Here is an 18404-nt window from a genome sequence, read left to right on the forward strand (position 1 = left end):
GGCGATCGCGAGCAAGTGATGAATGAATGGGTGGCAATGGAGCTGAACCCCCCAGTACCACATTTGTCTTTATATCATTTTTTCTCCTGAAATTGCATTAATGTATGCGATGCAGGATAACTTGACTTGACAATTAGCTGACCAATGCAATTTTCTTTATGTGTTGTTATTCCTAAAAACCCTTTCAAAGTTTTCATGTCACGTGACACAAAAGCGAACCACTTTACGGCCATAGACCTAAAAGAAGGTTCAGCTTCACGACGTCGTCGTAATCGGTCACGATTTCTCGCTGACCAATCAGCATCCATGAGCTAAATGCTAGCATGTTACACGGAAAGCGGCCCATCCTATGAAAAGCAGAAAGGACATGAGTGACTTTTTATTTCATTTCCAGTGGAAAACCTATACTCAGGTAGCTACTACGACAATGTACATTAAGAAATGAAGTTGTCAACTGTGAAAAAAACGAGTTTTAGCCGCCTAGCTCCATAGACCACAATTCATTTATCACTTGCTCGGCAGCGCCCCTAGCGGAATTTCAACAGATTGCAGGAACAATCCGGTACAATGGAGTTAATAGGAAGTGGACCGGCTCTCCCTAAAGGGGCTCTGGCCCACTTTTGCAGGTCCTCGGACATGCACATTTCTAGTTTTTGATCGCGGGTAAATTCGCCCTTTGCCAACATTGTAGCGTTGTTAGCATATTCTATTGGGCATGTCTGGATGAAGAGCTGTATATAGGATTGAAGGAATAAATAAATATCAGTGTTACTCATTCTGTTTAGTTCCAGAAATGTCTATTTTTGCTCCCTATAAGAAAGTAATGTCATATAAGAAAATAATGGCATGCCTAGTAAGTAGCAACCTTCTTTGACTGAAAGTAGCTTTGACCTAGGTTTTGAACTTGCTTTTTTTTCTCAACTTCTAGACAGAAAATAGCCTAATGACATTTAGTAAGTAAGCAAACTTTCTGCTACAACCTTCTCTAGGTTGTGAACAACTTGCATTGTTTTTTTTATCTCAACTTTTAGAACTCAACATTCTCCTGGTTCTGCCACAGACTCAGGAGGGTGACCCTGAGCCTTGAACCTGAAAGGACCAGAAGGAATGCCAGAGCGACCGCGCGCAGGGAGAGGACGAGGGAGAGCTGCACATCCGGTGAATCAACCTGTTGTCCAGACATATAGCTATGATGATCAAGACATGCTCAACCAGTTGCCATCTTTCCGTCCTGTACGCCAGCCTGGTGTTCACCTAGATGTACAAGTAACACGAGGTACCATGACCAAAGCCATAGATTTTTTTAAACTTTTTTTTACAGATGCCCTCCTGCTACAAATTCACCTACACAAATGCTTATGCCTGGGAGGAAATCCTCAGAAAGCCCTATTATGGTGGCACAGATGGTACATGGAAAGAAACCAGTCCAGATGAATTGGCACGACTGATGGCCCTTGTAATGTTTTGTGGCTTTGTCCCAGTTAGTTCTTTTTACAGATACTGGAGCACCAAAACCATGTACCATGGCCTGTGGGCACGCAGCATAATGTCAAGAGACCGGTTCAAAACACTGATGCCAATGCTCCATGTTGTAGATCCTGGTGCTGAAGTTGAGCTTGATAAACTGTGTAAAATCACTGGCCTGTTAGAGACTTTCAAGGTGACGTGTAAAGCACTTTACCAACCATTCCAGCATGTTGCTGTGGATGAAAGAATGGTGAAATCAAAACATAGTTTATGCTTCTGTACAAAACCCTGGGGTATTTGTCACTGATCACATTCCTTGGATACTGCTTATAGTGATTGACAAGAGATTATTGTTTATTGCATATGAAAGCAGGAGGCACTTTCCATTACCATTGATCTGACATTGAGTGTTCATTCACTATTGATTGTTTATTGGAAATGCACTTACCAATGAATTTACATTTATTGTTGATCATAAATAAGACATTTTTTTAGATTTTATTGATTGACTGTTCATAACATGCTTTTTCATCTTAAAGGGATAATCCGGAGTGAAATGCACTTTAGATCAATTTTTCGGACTATTGGGAGTACATACGTTGAGTTGACACCAAAATCATGTCATTCGGATGTATTTTGAGAAAGTTCGAGTTCACCGTTTTTAGCCAAAACTCGTTAGCCTGTAAGTGACCGGGGCAGGTCCTTTCGCCACTACAAAACGCTATTTTTATACCTCTTCTACTGTTCCAAACAACACTACACTTACGTGGTAGTGAGTAGAGGGTCCCTAAAGCCAAACCGAAGTATCCCCACGTCTTTATGTGGTCGGATAGAGAGTCCAGAATGAATTTAATCGAGTCAGTACCTTTCCGGAAATGTTAGTAAAGTGTTGTTGAAGCGTTGCGCAGCTGCCGCGGCGACATTTCCGGAAGGTACTGACTCGATTAAATTCATTCTGGACTCTCTATCCGACCACATAAAGACGTGGGGATACTTCGGTTTGGCTTTAGGGACCCTCTACTCACTACCACGTAAGTGTAGTGTTGTTTGGAACAGTAGAAGAGGTATAAAAATAGCGTTTTGTAGTGGCGAAAGGACCTGCCCCGGTCACTTACAGGCTAACGAGTTTTGGCTAAAAACGGTGAACTCGAACTTTCTCAAAATACATCCGAATGACATGATTTTGGTGTCAACTCAACGTATGTACTCCCAATAGTCCGAAAAATTGATCTAAAGTGCATTTCACTCCGGATTATCCCTTTAAATAAGAAGCACTTTTGGTAACACTTTATTTTAATATGTCGCTGTTACAGTGTGCCTACCTAATTAGGTACAGTAGTACAACCTGTGTAACAACATGTACTATCAGGTACTATCATTGTACTTGCATTATGCATTTATGGGTACCTACATATAGTTGTTACATTGTAATACTGAGTGCTTTTACAAAACTTTGCCAATTTGCCTAATTTTTTTTTTGTAAAAGCACTCAGTATTACAATGTAACAACTATATGTAAGTAACCACAAATACATAATGCAAGTACAATGATAGTACCTGATAGTATATGTTGTTACACAGGTTGTACCACTGTACCTAATTAGGTACACTGTAACAGCGACACATTAAAATAAAGTGTTACCGCACTTTTTTTGTTGATGGTTGACTTTTTGTCCATTGCGGCTTATGTTTATTGAGAGTTACCACATCTATATAAAATGATTGAAGCAATATGATTTGTCATAATTTATGATTGCAAATAAATCAACTAAATACAATCAAAATAGATGTTGGGTGTTTAAAATGTACATATTTGGGTTATTTAGGTGTAACTTTTCATGGGTCACTAAAAGTTGAACATTTTCTTTTCCATAATGATTTATATTACAGTGGGTACGGGTTGAGAATGCACCTTCTCCCGCGGGACTCCCGAAGAGATCCCGCAGGCCGTCAAGCCGATTTTTTTCGAGGCTAAGGCAATGTACCCAAACAACCACCAGGTGGCAGAAAGTTTCAACTGTATTTAATGATGAAGACCGCATATCCGTCAATAGTCGACTCCTTAATCTCATTTAATCATTACAATGAAGGTGATGACTGGCGAAATTATTCAAACGACGTTTCAATGAACCATCCGCTGCTTCTGCCGAATTGTGTGGCAAATTTGTCAACAATCAGCTTAAATGTCAAATCATATTTATTTCTCTTTGTCGCCATGGTATTGGGGGAAACGCGGAGAAACGAGATGGTCAGTCCTCGTATTTTTTCTTCGCGTTTCGTTATAAGAAATATATAATACTTAAAGTCTTCTTCCGTATTGAACAGATACGGGACGCTCTTTGTTCCGTATTTTAAGGAACTACTGAATGCACACACACTACAATGAAAAACACACAAAGAAAACACTATACAACCTAATGACACTTTAATGCAGCGTTTCTCAAACTATGGGCCGCGAAACGTGGAGACTGCTGCTGGTCCGCGAGACATGGAGTGAAATTAGGTCCGGTCTGGTGCTTCATCTGATAATTTGCTGGGCAATTGACAAAGCAACCGCGTACCGACAGAAAAAGAAAGCAAACGTTGCTGCTATCGGGAGGAAATGCTTGCTAATTTGATGTGTTAAAACATAGAGCCATACAATTAGGTGTGTCTGTTATTATGATATTTTCGAGCATAACTGCTTGTCCATAGCTCAGTGACAGGTGTTAATAGCCTTGCCATAAGCACTGCTGTGGAATGCAGGTGCTTCTATTATTATGCGGTTAGAGCATAAGCGCTTACTCATATAGACTATAACTCAGGGACAGCTCAGAACGGCGCAAGCAAGCACTGCCACACAACGTGAAGGCCTTTGTGTTGTCAACACTAAACAGAAAGTTTCCTACAATGGGGAGAAGTGGCCACAAGGACTGCATCGATAAGATCAACGAATGCCTTCGCAAGCCCCGAAACCCCGGCGATACATTTTCTTTCCTTTAATTCAATAAAAAAATGTTTATCTGAAGAACTTTTCCGAGGTTGTCTTGTCTACCTAATCCTAAACTTAAATAGCGTAAACATTTTATCTTATGAAAAAACTCTTAGGGGGAACAGTTAGGCAGCCCTTACTCCATATCGTAGTAGGCCTATCAGGCAATTTATTAGAGGGGTCAAAAAAACTCATAAAGTAGGCTAGCCTGCTACTTTTTCCAGACTAAATGCAAATTAGGTGGATGGGCTTTTGAATGGGCCTGCTGCAGGTGAGAGGACAAATCCTAAGAATTTATTGTTTTTAGAAAGTGCCATTATCATTGCCATATTCTCTTAAAACATAGGCTATATATTTGAAAACGAGTTGATTAAAGGTTTCTAATGGTGTTTCTATAATATGATAAAAGCAGAGATTGACATGTGTGTTTGGAACAGTTTTTCAAATCCCCCGGGGGGTATTTAGACTCCAGGGTGTTAAGCACTCATTCACAACTGTCCCATCGCTAAATGCTCTCTTGTGTTGCGTGATCACACAAGTATACCTGTCGTAGTGTGCTTTTAATTTGATAGGCCTAATTATTATCTCCGCCAAGGAGGTTGTTTTCATCGGGGCTCAGTGTGAAAGGAACAGGTCAACCCCGCGATTAGGGGTGTGTGACTGATGACTTATTTGGCAAGGCTATCATTAGGCTTACTATGCATGGCTGTAGGCAGCTATAAGGCCACTGAGATCTGGACCTCATCGGTTTTGAGAGCTGGAAATACATGTGTTTGCTAAATATCGGTATATTGTTATGCATGTTGCGTTCGCGACTCGGGGAAGTAAAAGCAGTTCTGTATAGACATTGCAAGTTTTCATGGTGATCATCAGCGCAGCTGTAGCTGATTGTGAAAGCCGATTGGAAATACATAAGTTTAGAGCGAACGTTTCAACTATGTTTGCCATGGTAGACAAAAACACTCAAATAAAACAATAGCCTAAAAAATAACTGTAGTGCGTAATGGACACGGCTCTATATCCTAAATAATTTTCGAAGTTCGCCATTTGGTAATATGACCTATCCTTACTGACAATGATTGATGAACTGATGATTAATGGGTTTGCCCTTAGCTTAAATGGTTGCCGGGGAGAGCGCGCGGCAGCTATGTATGGAGCTGGCTTAACAAAGTTTATAACGCACAAGCCAGCTCTATATATATATATATATATATATATATATATATATATATATATATAGAGAGAGAGAGAGAGAGAGAGAGAGAGAGAGGGGGGGGGGGTGGAGAGATTCATGCATGCTGCATTTAACGTGACCTTGTGGATGTTTTTTTTGTCATTGGAATACAGCAGGACAGGATGCCTTTTATCTATCAAATGCAAAAGCTGTTGTTGGAAGGACTAGGCTACTCACCAAACTTGTTTTTCGTTTCTGGGAGATCTCGTTATCGTTTTGGATTGTCGGATTGTATACTTATTGTATATATAGGATGAACAAAGTCTATGGATTTGCTATATTAAATCCAGTAGCCTAATAATTAGGCTATGTGCCACGTCCGATTTCGCAAGTGTAGTAGGCTACATTTAAAAATCGACAGCCGTCTGTGAGATCCATTTCATGAAGAGCAATTAGCCCTTTTCACGTGATGTCAGACGAAGCGTTGCTGGGTGTCCTCCGGCATGTCCAGCCGCCCAATACTACAGAAGAAGAAGAAGAAGTATTCATGGGTTTCATCAGGTCCCTTTCCACAGGTGTATACAATCAAGCACCTTGATTATCAATGCAGACTGCATGGTGCTTGACTGTATACACCTGTGGAAAGGGACCTGATGAAACCCATTAATACTTCTTCTTCTTCTTCTGTAGTATTGGGCGGCTGGACATGCCGGAGGACACCCAGCAACGCTTCGTCTGACATCACCGTGAAAAGGGCTAATTGTCTTGTGCGATCATTCCCCCTCCCCCACACTCGTCTAACCAGTTCACTACATTATAGCCTACCTATATGCGGCAATGAGGACGACACTTGAGCCCGACACTATGTCAATGTAAAAATGTGTGTGAGTGTGCGCTGAACCACGAATTCACATATTAACTTTTCTTTTCAGCAGACATAGCAAACATAAAAAAAATCGCAAAACAGAAAATCTTTCTTTTTTTTTTTAATAAAACGAGGACTTTTGTCTTGATGGGTCCCGGAGAGCTTCTTCGAATGAGTTTCGAACCCCGGTCGCTGGCTTACGATACACAAGCTTCAACCAGATGCGCCACAGCTCGAATGTAATTACCACTATGCTTTATTCGCTCCATCCACTTGAAACGCCAATCAAAAGTTCTGACATGTTAAACTGACGTTAGTTATTAATTCACCACATGATAAAATGCTGTCATATAGCTTGACGCCCAGCAGCCTATGGTAGTCTATGCCTATCTCTGAATCAACATGAACATGCATACGATACATACGTTGCTAGAAACTTATTTTGCGGAGCTAGGCCTGCTAGTCGATGGTTACAATGAATCACCCTCACTGCCCTATCGCTTATCTGACCATCCATTGTTACAATGTTACAAAATGCGCGATCTTCTCCATGCATGTAGCCTACGGTTATAAGTAAAGTGATAAGCATAGGCATGTATTAAAGAGATTTCTGTTAAACACATTTTATTTTCAGTCGTCAAAAGTGGCGGAGACAAAATCTGTGATAACAAGTGCAGGGTACATGTAGGCTACCCAGCGTCGCTGGTTAAAATGAACATGCCTCCGTTTTAAAATAGCCTATACACATTTCTAAGTATTCCTAGCATGTAAATGTAGCCAAAATGTCCATCTTGTCCATCTCTTTCGTCTTCGCCTTGACATTGACAATAATAGCCTATTCACGGAAATGCGGTCTTGTAACCGTAATGAATTCATGAATTAATCTAAGGTTGCCTTTCGAGTATTTCAGGTTGAATTGAAGGCTATTTCCTTCTGATAGGCCTATAGGCGATTTTCTAAAACCATTTTCATTCATTTCAACAATGGTTTATTGAAACGGCGTTTGATTAATTTCGCCAGTCATCACTTTCATTTTAATGATTAAATGAGACGGATATGCGGAGCATTTCTCTCCCTCTCCATTGACCAAAACGTTGCTCTGGCATCTCTGCTGGACTGACTGAGTTATAGGCTACGTCGAGTGAGAGAGCTGTGAGGTAGGCTGTAAACATTCGAAAACTCTGCAACTGCAATCTAACATGCCGAGCGTCATGTCTCTTTTCTCCGCTTGTCACCAGCGTGGTGTCCTCGGGTTTTTCCATGAGCCGAACCTTCATATTATTAGGGCGGTCTATGTTGCCCCCTTGCGGTTGCAGTTTTAATTACAAAGTCCCGATGTGCGGGAAAGAAAGGAGCATTCTCAACCCGTACCATCTGTACCTGTCCTAAAGTATATTGAAACATACCATATATAGCTCTGTCTCATGGATATACTGTATGGCCAAAATAACTTATTTTGAGCATTCTGTCTGAATTTTGAGGTCAAATGTCAAATCGGGAAGTGAAGACATTCTACTCTGTAAAGATTCTACAATTTTCTGCAAACGTACAGGACATAATGAATTGACCATAACTTTTGAGCAGAAAGTGATAAATTGATTCTGTGTTTTTTCCTTGAGTAGGGGACAACATTGCTAGTCTGTCTAAGTTTTTCTCTATTTACAACAGAAATTAGAGAATAATAAGATTTATGCTGAAAAACTTTTTTTCTGATTAATTTTGAGCATATTTATAGAAACAGTGCTCTTTCTTCTGATTACACTGGTGTGTATATTCTATCTCTGCCATGTAGTATGGCCACACAGTAAGGTTTTTTTGTGCCATGAGGTCATCAAGTGTGGAAAAAATGTAATCTTCGGGGCAATCAACAAAGGGTTAAACAATGGAATATATGCCTTGGAAAATAGCCTTTTGTTTGACTGAAAGTCAAAATGCAAAACAATCCAGGTGCATTTAGAGTAAGGATGCATGATGACTTTCCGATTATGCTCCATAATAATCCAGAGCCTATAACAACTCAAATGTATTCCTCTGGGTGTGTAATAAACCTACTAAAATAGCTAAAGACCGGTCATCAGGCCTTTTCCTAAAATTGGTGCCTGTAGCAGCCAGCGGCGTCGTTAGACCTGGGCATTCGGGGCTATGTTGAAGTGGTAAGTAGTATATGCAATAAATCAACATTAAATTTGGATGATATTAAAAAGTAGCGGAATTATTTGTGGACCGTGAAATTGTAACTTGGTGATGATCACAAAATTCACCAAACGCTCCAAAATCGCATTTCCAGGAAAGCCGGGCTTCTCAGGGAGTGAATGGGCAGTGGGATGCACCAGGACAAACTGTTTTATCTACCGCTCTCAGAACGTGGCAAGAACTCATTGTGATTGACAGCAACATTGAAATAGTCACAGAGAAATAACTAATAGGCTATCAATAGGCTTTCCCCAAAGTGAACTGGTATAATCTAGCCAAGCCAGGTGCCATGTCTCAGAACTCTTAAGCCCAATTCACACCAAAGATTCCTGACGCGACGAGACCGAGTTGCAGTGGTGTGAATTAGAAGTTGCACGTAGTTGCAAGCCGTTGCAGAGCATTAAACATGTCGAGTCGTAGTCTCGTCTCATCTCGTTGGGAATCTTTGGTCTGAACCCTACTCAACACATGGAGGTCCGGGGCCTTTTCAGGCACTTTGAGGCAGTCTGCTACACCTTGAGATTTTTTACATTAGCTGGTTTGAATTGCATTGAGCTCAATGAGAATGAAACCATCTAATTAGCTAACAGCTAATAACTGACTCAAAGCATGCTTTACTCTTAGTATGTTAAGGGTATAGTGTTGACATGGGGTTATTTGAATTCCAAAGGCCAAGGGGACTTTATCAGGGTGCATAGTGTCCTGGATCCATGAAATAACTGGCCTTTAAAAATAAAAAATAAAAATCCCCTATGGGAATTTAACATGGGAGTTCCAATATGACCCCCTGTATTTTAAGGAAAACATTTATTTATTTACAATACATTATTCATTCACAAAGAAAATGAATGTCCTTAAAGGTTGAATAGTTACTCATTGTTTCATTTAAGGCATTAAGATAAATTTCCAAAATATGATTTTATATTTAACTTTAAGCATGTGTTCTAATACTTTTGGAGGGCACTGTTTGGAAACTAGTTGATTAAAGGTTTCTAATGGTGTCTCTTACAGTATATGTTCCTAGGACAAAAAATGTGTTTAGAACAATTTTTCAAATCCCCAGGGGGGGATTTAGACTCCAGAGGGTTAACTTACAAAATAGATACTTAGCTTAGTCCTCAGAGGAGGGCTGCTGCTTGCTCTAAGGTATTTCTGTCCCTCCCAGACTGCATTGACATTATATTACATAACACTACATTTGACTGGCGCTTTTCAGCCAAAGCAACTTAAAACATGGTAGACTTCTTAAAGCCTTTTAAAAACAATTCTCAACAATTCTAGAACAATTTAAAAGTTAGAGTAAAATAAGATCCATGAGATCCAACTTTGATCCATGAGAAACCATTTGTTTATTTGTTAAAAACGGGATAAGAGAACGCTTGTACTTTTCAAACTGCAGAACCCCACTCCATTTCAGGGTGGCAGAATGAAATTTCGAACATACAGTACCCTTTGATTGTTGTTTGTGTAATGCAATGCATGTCTCTACATTCTCAAAATGTTCAATGCATTTGATGATGATTGAGCGATCAGCAGTAGAGCAACAAATTGTGTGTTCCACTACAATGAAAAAAGTGTAGTAAAATAAATAATACTTGCATTTCTTTCACAGATCCCTCATCCTTTGTCATTTGTGGTAGAATCTTCTCAGAGTTATAGACATCTTTTTGCTCCTGTTTCTCACAATTCAGTGCTGACCTCTTTTTTAAGTACATGTCAGGGTCCAATACCAATAGCACCTCATCAAATAACTGAAATGAAACACATGAAATGTATGTAAGTTAATTATACTGTAATGTACTCTTTGTTAATTAGTCTAAATGATATATCAAACAATTACGTTAAGTGATTGTAAAACGTACATGTATATATGTAAGTTTTTTACAAATAGCTGTTTTAGGCATGGTTTTAGGACCTATGTTTGTTCATAAAGCTAATACAAATGTGGCTTTTCCGCATCTTTTCGGCCAAAAAACAACTCTCTGTGACCTTCAGGAGCTGAGATACAGAATTTCAGGTCTAAATATTTCTATGGGCTCCTTGCATCTTTTTCTTTATTAGGCCCTAAATTAACAGAAAAAAATTGCTCAAATGTTATCATTTTTTTGCAGGCATTTGTCCTAAACTGACCATACTATATGGGCATAGAGTCCAGACAGGATTTCCCAACCACAGTTTAAGTGGACGGGTTCAGATTCGGGCTGCTTTCCAGGTGACAAAAGAATCCCAACATTTTCCTAGTTACATGTTGTGATTAACAATGTGTATAAATATCAAAATTACATTGATTGACAATGACAGCGATTAGCTAAGCATATATACAGTACTTGAAACTATATTTTCATTTAGGCAAATCTACTTGGGATTTGCAGAGGTAAAATCACTCCTCCCTAGTAGCAGTGCTTTGTCTGAATGAGAGTATAGTTCCAAGTTTATGTATGCACAAGAAAATCAAATAAGCAAATAAGATCATTTGTGTGCAAATTGGTATGCTCCTTCAGGATTAATAACGCTTGGTTAGATATGCAGTTTTGCAGTGTAAGGTCAAAATGTGTAGTTAGTCACCTAATTAAAAGCATGATTTCCCAATCAATCCAACCCACCTCAGGAGCCATACCACTCTCCAGATGGGGATAGAGAGCAAGAGGATGCTGAGTCAACCTGTCCTCCACAGCATCCACATGTGCATGATGTTTATGTCTGAATGGGCTCTCCTTGGAAAAACAAACCTGCTCCTTTGAGAGCCTGCTCTTCACCTTCACTGAAGAACCTGTTATCACAGTCTTTCCAAAAAGTACTGGGGATGTTTTACACTGATTTGAGACAAAACTTTCTTGCCCAACATGTAAAGGATATCCATCTCTGAAATCATCAAGCCTTGAGTTCAAAAAGCGCCAACGATGACCATCAAGAGCCCCAGATAATTTTTGCTTGTCTTGGGGATCTTTGAGACTTTTGATAAACAGCCTTTGTTTATACCTGTGTAATGAAAAATCAGTCAAATCAGTTGTCATCACTTCTGGGCACACTAGACATTAGATACTGTATGTTTTAGAATCAGAATCAGAGTGGTCATCTGCTTTGACACATGAAGGACAAAGAAGAGGTCTCCTATGGCCCGTTTCCATAAAGGACCAGGGCTGGCCCAGTGTCTCCCGAGGGATATTTCACAAAACCTAGATAAGGGATTAAGCCGGTATTTTGGGTTATCCTGGATGAATTTAGCCTTGATTTAGTTTCACAAAAGAGATGGCACAGAAGTTGCCATGGGAATTTATTCTCTGCAACTAGCCTGGTCCCGACCAGGCTAACAGCCAAGCTAAGTTAATTCTAATGGTAATTAGGTAACACTATTTTAATGTGTCGCTGTTACAGTGTACAACCTGTGTAACAAAATTTAGCATGTACTAGCATTGTACTTGCGTTATGTATTTGTGGGTACCTACATATAGTTGTTACATTGTAATAAGTGCTTTTACAAAACTTTGCTATTTTTTTCCATCAGAGGCAAAGGGCTGACCTGAGACCTGTTGGATGGGGTAAATCTGGTCATTATAGATTTAATATGCAAGTAATTAACTGGTACACTTAACAGGTTTGTTCCACTGTATCAAAGAGTAACAAAGGTGTAGCAGTGCAGCTGTTATGTACACTGAGGACAATGAGGCCTTGACTGGAGCTAAGAATGGTTTGTATATTAAATCTATCATGACCAGATTTACCCCATCCAGCAGGTCTTAGGTCAGCCCTTTGCTTCTGATGAAAAATGTAGGCAAATTGGCAAAGTTTTGTAAAATCACTCAGTATTACAATGTAACAACATGTAGGTATCAGGGCTCTAAATTAACACTTGGAGGTCTGGGGCCTTTTCTGGTCTTCAACGATCTTCTATAGCAAGTTTCGCATTGAAATTTAAATTCTGTTGTGTTATATTAGGCACACACGGTTGAAAAAGTACGTCCGGGATTTCGAAAATCCCTGATAACAGATGACAGAAGCTGTATTTCGCTGCTATAGGAGATCGTTGAAGACCAGTAACCACTCGGTGAGCTGCACACCTTTAAAAACGAACGTTTAGGGGTGTTTTGAGGACAGAATAGACCATTCACAAAGGGAGCAATATTAAAGCTCCATTCTAAATCTGCCAAATTCCACAAACGGGCTCAATCGTCGAGATTTCGGTGTCAAACACTCGTTTTCATGCTAGGCAATACAGAAAACGGTCTTAAAGCGTAAAATACCGAAATATTCCTTGAAGTATGTATTAAGTATGTATAGTACATATAAGGCGTATTTGTTTAATATGCACTTAGTCTATGGTGTCCCTGAGTGTATCCATTCGGACCAGGGAACGAGCTTTGAAAGTGAGCTGATTGCAGAGCTTTTTCACCCTGCTGGAGTTTCAAAGTCTCACACCACTCCCTATCATCCTATGGGGAATGGTGGGACTGAGAGGTTCAATAGGAGTCTGAGTGGCATGCTCCGCTCCTTGGCTCCTAGACAGAAGCACAAATGGCCTCAGATGGTCCAGACGATGACATTTGTTTACAACTGCACAGCCCATGAGACTGTCTTTCCTCCGTTCTATCTCATGTTTGGCCGTGTCCCAAGGCTGCCAGTGGACTTCATGTTCCGTAGTGTTTTGCTAGACGACACGGTGTGTGACTATGGCTCCTTTGTGGAATCTCTACGGAAAGATCTCAAGTCTGCCATGTCAGTTGCCCAGAAACACAGAGTCAGAGCAGAAACACCAGTCAAGTCAGTACAACAAGAAGACCAAAGGGCTGCCGTGGGAAGCGTAAGCTCGCAGACAGGTGGGGAGACACCATGTACACAATCATCGCTGCCAAGCCGGCGCTCCACATTTACAGGATTTGTGATGACCTTGGAAATGAGAAAGTGGTACATCGTAACCTGCTGCTGGAGGTGAATTTTCTCCCTCTCAGTGAGAAGCTAGATGGAAGCTCTGTGGAGGACGGCGAGGTGAATGCTGATACTGTTGGGGATGAGCCTCACTCTGTGCCTGCAGCTCTCAGTGATACAATGTCTGTCCATCCATTGGATGAAGCTCTGTCTTCCCTATGTAGTGGGTAGGACGTATGCAATTGGAATTACACCTTGTTTGGATCAGGTGGGTGCCACTTGGCGCTGCCTTGTTAAATATAGCCACGTCTTCCGGTGTCTCATTAGTGCCTTTTGTTACTTGGCTGTACACAGGAGCTCTTTGTTGTGCGAGTGAACGTTAAGTTCCTTATGCTTAAACGTCTTGTAGCCTTCTAATAAAATGGTTGGCATGTTTCTGGTCTGATTTGGACCACTGCATTGTTTTATAGCCTGGCTTGGTGCCTGCATGATCCTTCACTGGAGTGTGTGTTTGCGTCCAGCTTTTCGCCTTGATAAACTTTCTGGCTGCGAGCCTGTGTGTTCCAACGAAAATGTGAGTTCCCTGCTTTTACGTATACATTCAGCCCTTTAGCCATAGGCAGTTGCCCTTATGAATCACGTTGATCTGCGTTTTGTTTACAGTAGTCACCTACATAGAGTGTGGTCATTACGAGTCAACTGAGTGCTGTTTGTTGTGCAGTGAATATAAGTTCACGGCTTCCTTTCTCCCTCATGTTTGTTTATTGCGGAGTGCTTGTCCAGGTGCGTGTGCTTATGCTGATTCGATACTGTTTGTATTGTAGTTTTGCCTGTAAATGTTCAAGTAACATGATCAGTTGAAAACCACAATAGTCTTCCGGCTCAGCACTGCGGCCTGCGTTTCTACAGGTTGGTAATGTATACACGTATGCTACCTTAGCTTCTTGCCCTGTTCCATTGTTTATAGCCAAATTGTAGACCATTGCAGTCTAGAGTAATTTAATCAGTTCGCTGACGAACGGATTCGGTCAGATATTTATGTATTTTTATGACATTGCATGTTTTCCTTGCAGGAGGACTGTCATCTGCCTTAGCCACCGTTTTTCCTGTGCTTTGATTTTAGTACTATGTGTTTTGAGTGCGTGTGTGAGAGAGCGTGTGGGCAGGGAGCCCACCTTGTTGGCTAAGTGGCCGTCCTTACTGTTCAATGTTTGTATGTCTATTGTACAGTATGTGCTATTTATTTAGGCCATTGGGTCAGTGCAATATTCTGGGAGGGGGAGACAATAGGGGGAGACCTTGTTGTGGCCATTGGCTTGCTGAGGGTAATTTCCTCCAATTTATAGTGTGTTTAGAGTGTAGAGTGTTTGCTTACTGAGTCATTTTTCAAGTTTACCGTGTGCTATTCATCCAAACACTTTTGCTGTGATATTTATTGCCCTCAACTGTGAATTTGTTGCCCTGAAGGCCTACTGTCTGTTTCATTGTGTATGTTGTTTAAAAATACAATAAACATTGTCTTTATTTTGATAATACTCCAGTCCCTCTCTCTCCATTTTTATCTCCCTTTATTGGGAAAGCCTGCTGGTCATCTTGGGGGTTAATATCCAAATTTAGATTTAACTTGTCATTTACTCAATACTCCCCCTAGGAGTTACACCTAGATGCAGATGGTGGAGCCCGTACTTCCTGGGTCTCACAGCATCACTCCGATGTCACTGCAGGGCCTGCAGAAGACCTGACTGAAGATCCTGGTTTGGTCCAGTCTCCTTCTGACTCCCCTCCTGAGCATGGTCTGACTGATGTTTCTAGTCATACTTACATTAGTTCATCTACACAGCCACACATTCCTGTTTCACAAACCACACACACTACATTCACCTCACACTTCTAGATTTGGTCGGGTCATAAGACCTGTGTGTAGGTTGAGTCCATGGTTCAGCTTCAATCTGTTCTTAGCGATGATGTCCCTGAGAGACATGTCATTTATGTTTGAGTTTGATTTCCAGTCCCGTTCATTGACCTGGTTTATGATGGGTTGTTATGGATATCACTAAAGCGTGCATTATTTTTGTCCTGGTGGTAGAGAGGCATTAGTCTCTATGGGGTGTAAATGGCATCCCTGATTCCTATAGAGAATTCTGAGATTTGATCAACCTCTGTGTTCTTTTAGCCTGCTGGGGTAGGCAGCTTTTCATGCTGGAGTTTTTTTAGTGCTAAAAGCCTGTATACCTGATGGATTTTAGTAGATCTTTGTGCAATCTGAAGGGGTGAGTGTAACAGGTTAGACTATACACTTACAAGTGAATATTATAATTGCCAATAGATCTAGTGTAGTTACTGTACAGCTTTGATCTCTTCATATTTCTCCACACTGGGTCTCTGGTAGCCCCTTCTCTCCCCCCTTTGCCTTAATCCCCTGTCTCCCCCTTCCTCTTTTCTGTTTGAAATCCTTATGGAAAGAGGTAGGTTGAGTGATTGCAGTCTCATACGCAATCTAATAAATATTAGTATTAAATATTGTCATCCATATGATTGCTTCACTTTATATTGTTTGTACTCAGTTTATGTATAGGCCTATTATTTTTGAGTTATTTTGGGGAATGTACTTTTAAAATGCATTGTTTACCTGTATAGCCACATGACCAAATTAGCAATACAGCGGTGTACAGTAGCTACGTGATATAGCATATTAGCTATTACAATAGTTGTGTGAACTTTTTCAGGAGCTACTGGGAAACAAACTCACCTATGTGTATGTTTTGCTGTGCATGTGTGCAGGTATGTCCTGTTCTTATTTTACTGTATTGTTTACTTTTGCCTGTTTTAAATCCTTATGGAAAGAGGAGCTAGGCCTACTCTGAAACGAACTCACCTGTAGCCTATGTTTTGCTGTGCATGTGTGCAGAATAAAACTTCAGCAGTATATCCCACGATCGTTTTGAGTCATTTATTAATAATCAACACAACGCAGAAGTCTACCCGGTTACATTTGCAATGGCATTTTTAGCAGTTGCTCTCTTAATCCTATGAATTTGTCTGGCAGAAATCTCCTTATTATGCCTTTGCACCAATCTGCCTGTGCTATGAATCAGCAACAGATTTCTTCACAGTAGGCCTACCATGAGCATTTTCAGGTTTCAGGAAATATCCAATGATTTCATACCTTGTCCAAGGTAGTGCACAATTTCATGCTTTTCAGCAGCAGCGAGATCCTTTTTCTTTCCCATATTACTTGAAACCTGTGGCTTGCTTAATAATGTGGAACACACTTTTTAAGTAGTTTTCCTTTGATGGGCTTACCTGGCAAACTAGTTATCACAGGTGTCTGAGATTGATTTCAATGATCTAAAGAGCCCTGACACACAATACCATCCATGAGTTTAATTGGGGAAAAAAAATAAATCCAATTTGCATTATAATTTGGAACACGGTGTACATCGACGATTACACCGAGAATTCTCGTCGCTGATCAAAATTCCACTGAAGCTCAAAGCGGTTTGTACACGCAGCCTTTACGTATACACTGCTGTACAGCTCTTCGAGTCACGGTAAAATGTTATTTCTGGTGCATAGCTAATTTAGATACACTTATGATGTGGGTATTTTCCGTTTCTTTACAAATACTCCGTCTTAGTGTGTATAGAAATGAATGTTAAGTGACACATAAGAGGGCGATTGGTGGCCGTCAGATAGCTGCTACGCGGGTGCAAAAGTTCCGCAACATTTGGCTGCGACGTTCACCCATTACGTTAGGGCGCATTCACCACTGTGTATGTAATAAGAAGCAAGTATTTTCTTACCAAGGATACATTGGAGTGTTTTCTGTACGTTCCCTCGAGGAAATTATGTTAAAATAGCCTGCCATTCTGTTTTTATTTTGTCTTGTAACTCTAGTTATAGTAGCTAACTAACTGACATTGCTAACTGGATGCATTGCCTGTTTTAGTTGTTGTCATGGTTTCAAACACGAACACAAAGTTTTCTACATGAAGAATCGTGTGCTGCGTTCAAGCTCTGCATCTATCCGAGTTGGAGTGGAGACATGCTGCATTCACGTGCTATGGAAAAGATGGTATTTTCCATTTGTGACCTGGTAGTTACCAGTGTGTTGTGTTCAAGTGCTTTGTTGACGTACTGTTAGGAAATGAGTAAATTACCTGTCACTCATCACTAGCTAGCATATAGCTCTGGGTAGGCAATACCAAACCATAACAGCTTTTTAAAAATGTACACTGAGTGTCAAAGCATTATATTACAATTGTCAATGACACAACATTGTATAGGCTGCAAAAAACATCTGCTAACAGTTAGCAAACAATGTTTAGTAGTAAACAATGCTATCATTCACAACTCTTCCGTTGCTCTCCGCCATGTTGAAAATGTCAAAGGTTATCTCATCTCGGCAACTCGTCCATCAAAATATTCTACGAGTTGCCCAGTGGAAAATACCACATGAGATGGTGTTCATGTGCATTTTTGACCTCGGCTTTTGGAATTTACCATAATTACCATAGCACATGAAGGCACCAACAGTTCCGAGGAGAAAGGTAAAGTGTGTGTGTGTGTGTGTGTGTGTGTGTGACTGTAAAAAGGGAGAAACACAACGTTGCCTAACGACACACCATCACCAACAACATGAACTAACAGGTGCTACCCGTGTGTGTGTGTGTGTGTGTGTGTGTGTGTGTGTGTGTGTGTGTGTGTGTGTGTGTGACATTTTACAGCCCTGGTACCATATAGTTATTGTGAAATTACCTAATTTATTTCATCATAACAACAGATAACGGGTCACATATTATGTTACAATAAGTAAATCCTAAATATTTATTGCTTCGGTAAGTACATATTTACAGCAGTTATTACCATTT

The 18404-nt window shown here is 40.5% G+C and overlaps 1 protein-coding gene across 1 annotated transcript in view; it reads right to left on the reverse strand.

Annotated features, from left to right (window-relative positions):
* zgc:158260 (uncharacterized protein LOC571389 homolog) overlaps window positions 1-17484 on the reverse strand; it is a 35862-nt gene extending 18378 nt beyond the window's left edge. The window contains exons 1-3 of the mRNA XM_062544116.1: window positions 17337-17484; window positions 11274-11649; window positions 10270-10421 (exon numbers count right to left, since the gene is read on the reverse strand). Coding sequence (XP_062400100.1) covers window positions 10270-10421; window positions 11274-11649; window positions 17337-17401 — 593 coding nt within the window. The 5' untranslated portion in view covers window positions 17402-17484. The remainder of the gene's footprint in view (window positions 1-10269; window positions 10422-11273; window positions 11650-17336) is intronic.
* Between the last annotated feature and the right edge of the window lie 920 nt (window positions 17485-18404).

Source organism: Sardina pilchardus, chromosome 8 (assembly GCF_963854185.1).
Source record: "Sardina pilchardus chromosome 8, fSarPil1.1, whole genome shotgun sequence".
NCBI classification, from domain to species: domain Eukaryota; kingdom Metazoa; phylum Chordata; class Actinopteri; order Clupeiformes; family Clupeidae; genus Sardina; species Sardina pilchardus.